The sequence below is a fragment of the Martes martes genome (assembly GCF_963455335.1).
Source record: "Martes martes genome assembly, chromosome: 11".
Taxonomy (NCBI): Eukaryota; Metazoa; Chordata; class Mammalia; order Carnivora; family Mustelidae; genus Martes; species Martes martes.
The window spans coordinates 97,401,392-97,404,430 of NC_137899.1; the positions used below are offsets into that span (position 1 = coordinate 97,401,392).

General features: G+C 41.3%; 1 protein-coding gene across 1 annotated transcript; it reads left to right on the top strand.

Annotated features, from left to right (window-relative positions):
* Positions 1-1,768: 1,768 nt before the first annotated feature.
* LOC308352069 (olfactory receptor 2A5-like) lies at positions 1,769-2,716 on the top strand (the record flags this gene model as incomplete). The annotated part of the gene is made up of 1 exon (XM_080818118.1): positions 1,769-2,716. One exon carries the CDS (start codon positions 1,769-1,771, stop codon positions 2,699-2,701), a length of 933 nt encoding a protein of 310 aa, XP_080674244.1. The 3' UTR covers positions 2,702-2,716.
* Positions 2,717-3,039: the final 323 nt, after the last annotated feature.

The following is a 3,039-nucleotide window of genomic DNA, read 5'->3' on the forward strand; positions in this document are numbered from 1 at the left end:
CAGCCAAAAACAAGAGTCAGATGCTTAACTGATTGAGTGACCCAGTTGCCCCATTGCTTCACAGTTTTAATACAGGTTTATTCTTATTTTTATTTTTTTTTATGTTATTCATTCTTCTAACAGCAAGATGGTGATAATGGTAATGAAAATGAGAGTGAGAAGATTCACTAATTCAGACACAAAAATAACTAGGCTAAAAAGTTATTAAACAAATGTTCCCACTGAATAGTGATGGATTCAATGCCTTCAACAGTATTTTTATCCTTTCTGTTCACAGAATAAATGTGGTTCAGACATTGCTTATTGTATCCCACTGTGCCTCTGTAGAATTCTGCAATACTGATATTGCTGTCTCCCACTTTACACAAGGTAGGAATATTCCTTAATTGTAGCAAAAAGCCGTGTCACAAACATAAGGCACATTTACAGAGAAGCTTCCCAAAGGCAATCATACTCATGGAGGTGAAAAAAATCTATGATTTTTGTCTCTCTTTAATTTTCCAGTGATCATATTCTAACTTCTCTAAGGAAGGAGAAATGTCAAATGAAACTGGCAGATAGAACATCCTTAGTACATCCATTTTTTTTAAAGATTTTATTTATTTATTTGACAGACAGAGATCACAAGTAGGCAGAGAGGCAGGCAGAGAGAGGGGGAAGCAGGCTCCCCGCTGAGCAGAGAGCCCGATGCGGGGCTCAATCCCAGGACCCTGGGATCACGACCTGAGCTGAAGGCAGAGGCTTTAACCCACTGAGCCACCCAGGCACCCCAGTACATCCATTTTTTGAACTAAAATGACAAGCATCCATCTAACAAACATTTCCCGGGTGCCTGTTTCATTTAGCACTTTACCTGTTATTTTGAGATGCAAAGATGTTCAGGACATATTAAACACCCAAAAGACTTCCTATTTGGTGAGGGCATCTCAGGTCAAATACAAGACATTTGGTATAATCTCCTTTTTATCTTTGTTTTCATCTTGAGGATTATCCAGATCTTCATAGTGAGGATCTACCTCTTCACTGTTAGTATTGACCAAGCCCAGACATTTCATAGGTACCTGAAGAGCCTCTTCATGTGAATCTACTCTGATTCACAAGAGTAGAAAAGACCCTTTTTTGCGGGTTGTTTTATCATTCATGTTTCAGTGGGGCCAAGAGAAGATCAAGTAGGCTGCCTTCTTTCTCTTTGTAGTACTTAGTGGTACCTACAATAAAATGGTTCAACCAAGGAGGACTATGACAACACCCATGGCAACACCCACCAGAATTATACAACGAGGGTAGTGATGCACACAGTTTGTAACCACACTGATACTTTTGAATGTCCCATTTTCATTTTCCAACCCAATATATGCTAGATTGAGAATTTACAATTCTCGAACCCTAGTATGCTCTTCAGTGTTATACAATAATTCTCAGTATTTAAAAAGTTACTGAATTCATCCTACACTCAGAAAAGGCACACGATGGCAGAGAAAAAGAGAATAAGGTAAATATGAAAGAGATACTAAAATTTGTTGAATCTGTGTGAAGGCATTTGGGAGTTCTTTACCTAATTCTTGACCCTTTCTTGTAAGTTTAAACTTTCACATCAAGAGTTCAATCAAGAAGGTAACCCATTCTGGGGAGTAGGGGGAGCTGGCTAGTAGATATAAAGATAGAACCTTTCTCCAAACTCGTTTTGAGATCAGTAACTCTAAATTTGTTGATTCTCCAGCTCTGACCTTTTCTCATACTTCCGTCCTTGATAAACTATCACTGAGAAATGGGAAGCAACCATTCCTGGGTCACAGAGTTCATCTTGGTAGGACTCCAGCTCAGTGCAGAGATGGAAGTATCCCTCTTCTGGATCTTCTCCCTGTTCTACATCTTCAGTCTGTTGGCAAATGGCATGATCTTCGGGCTCATCTGTCTGGACCTGAGACTGCACACGCCCATGTACTTCTTCCTCTCTCACCTGGCCATCATTGACATGTCCTATGCATCCAATAATGTCCCCAAGATGTTGGCAAACTTAGTGAATCAGAAGAGAACCATCTCTTTTGTTCCATGCGTCATGCAGACATTTCTCTATTTGGGTTTTGCTGCTACAGAGTGCCTGATTTTGGTGGCGATGTCCTATGATAGGTTTGTGGCAATCTGCCACCCCCTCCAGTACACTGTCATCATGAACTGGAGAGTGTGCATTGTTCTGGCTGTCATTTCCTGGGTGTTTAGCTTCCTCTTGGCCCTGGTCCATTTAATTCTCATCCTGAGGCTCCCCTTCTGTGGGCCTCATGAAATCAACCACTTCTTCTGTGAAATCCTGTCGGTCCTCAAGCTGGCCTGTGCTGACACGAGGCTCAACCAAATGGTCATCTTTGGGACCTGCGTGTTTATTTTACTGGGGCCCCTCTGCTTGGTGCTGGTGTCCTATTCATGCATCCTTTTTGCCATCCTGAGGATCCAGTCTAGGGAGGGCCGAAGAAAGGCCTTCTCTACCTGCTCCTCCCACCTGTGTGTGGTGGGGCTCTACTTTGGCAGCGCCATTGTCATGTACATGACTCCCAATTCGAGCCACCCTGAGGAACAACAGAAGATCCTTTCCCTGTTTTACAGCCTTTTCAACCCTATGCTGAACCCACTGATCTACAGCCTGAGGAATGCAGAGGTAAAGGGCGCCCTGAGGAGAGTGCTGTACAAGCAGAGGCACATGTGAGGGATAGTGAAAATCAACATGGTAGGTGGCATTTTTTCACCTTATGCTATAATAAATACCATGTTAAGATAGAATATTTTAGCCCTAAATATACAACCTGAAGCCATATAGAATTTAGAAAATAAAATAGATTAATAGCTTCATGACCATCGGTATGCAAAGATTCTTAGAGATGATCTAAGAAGCAAAGACAGAAAATATGAAGAATTGGTAAATATTAGGCCTTTTCAAAATTAATCCTTGTGATCATCATTGTCACTATGAAGAAACAAGAAATGCAAATCACAGACAAAGTGTTCTGTATTTTTTTAAATGGTATGGTGATTTGGGTATGCCAC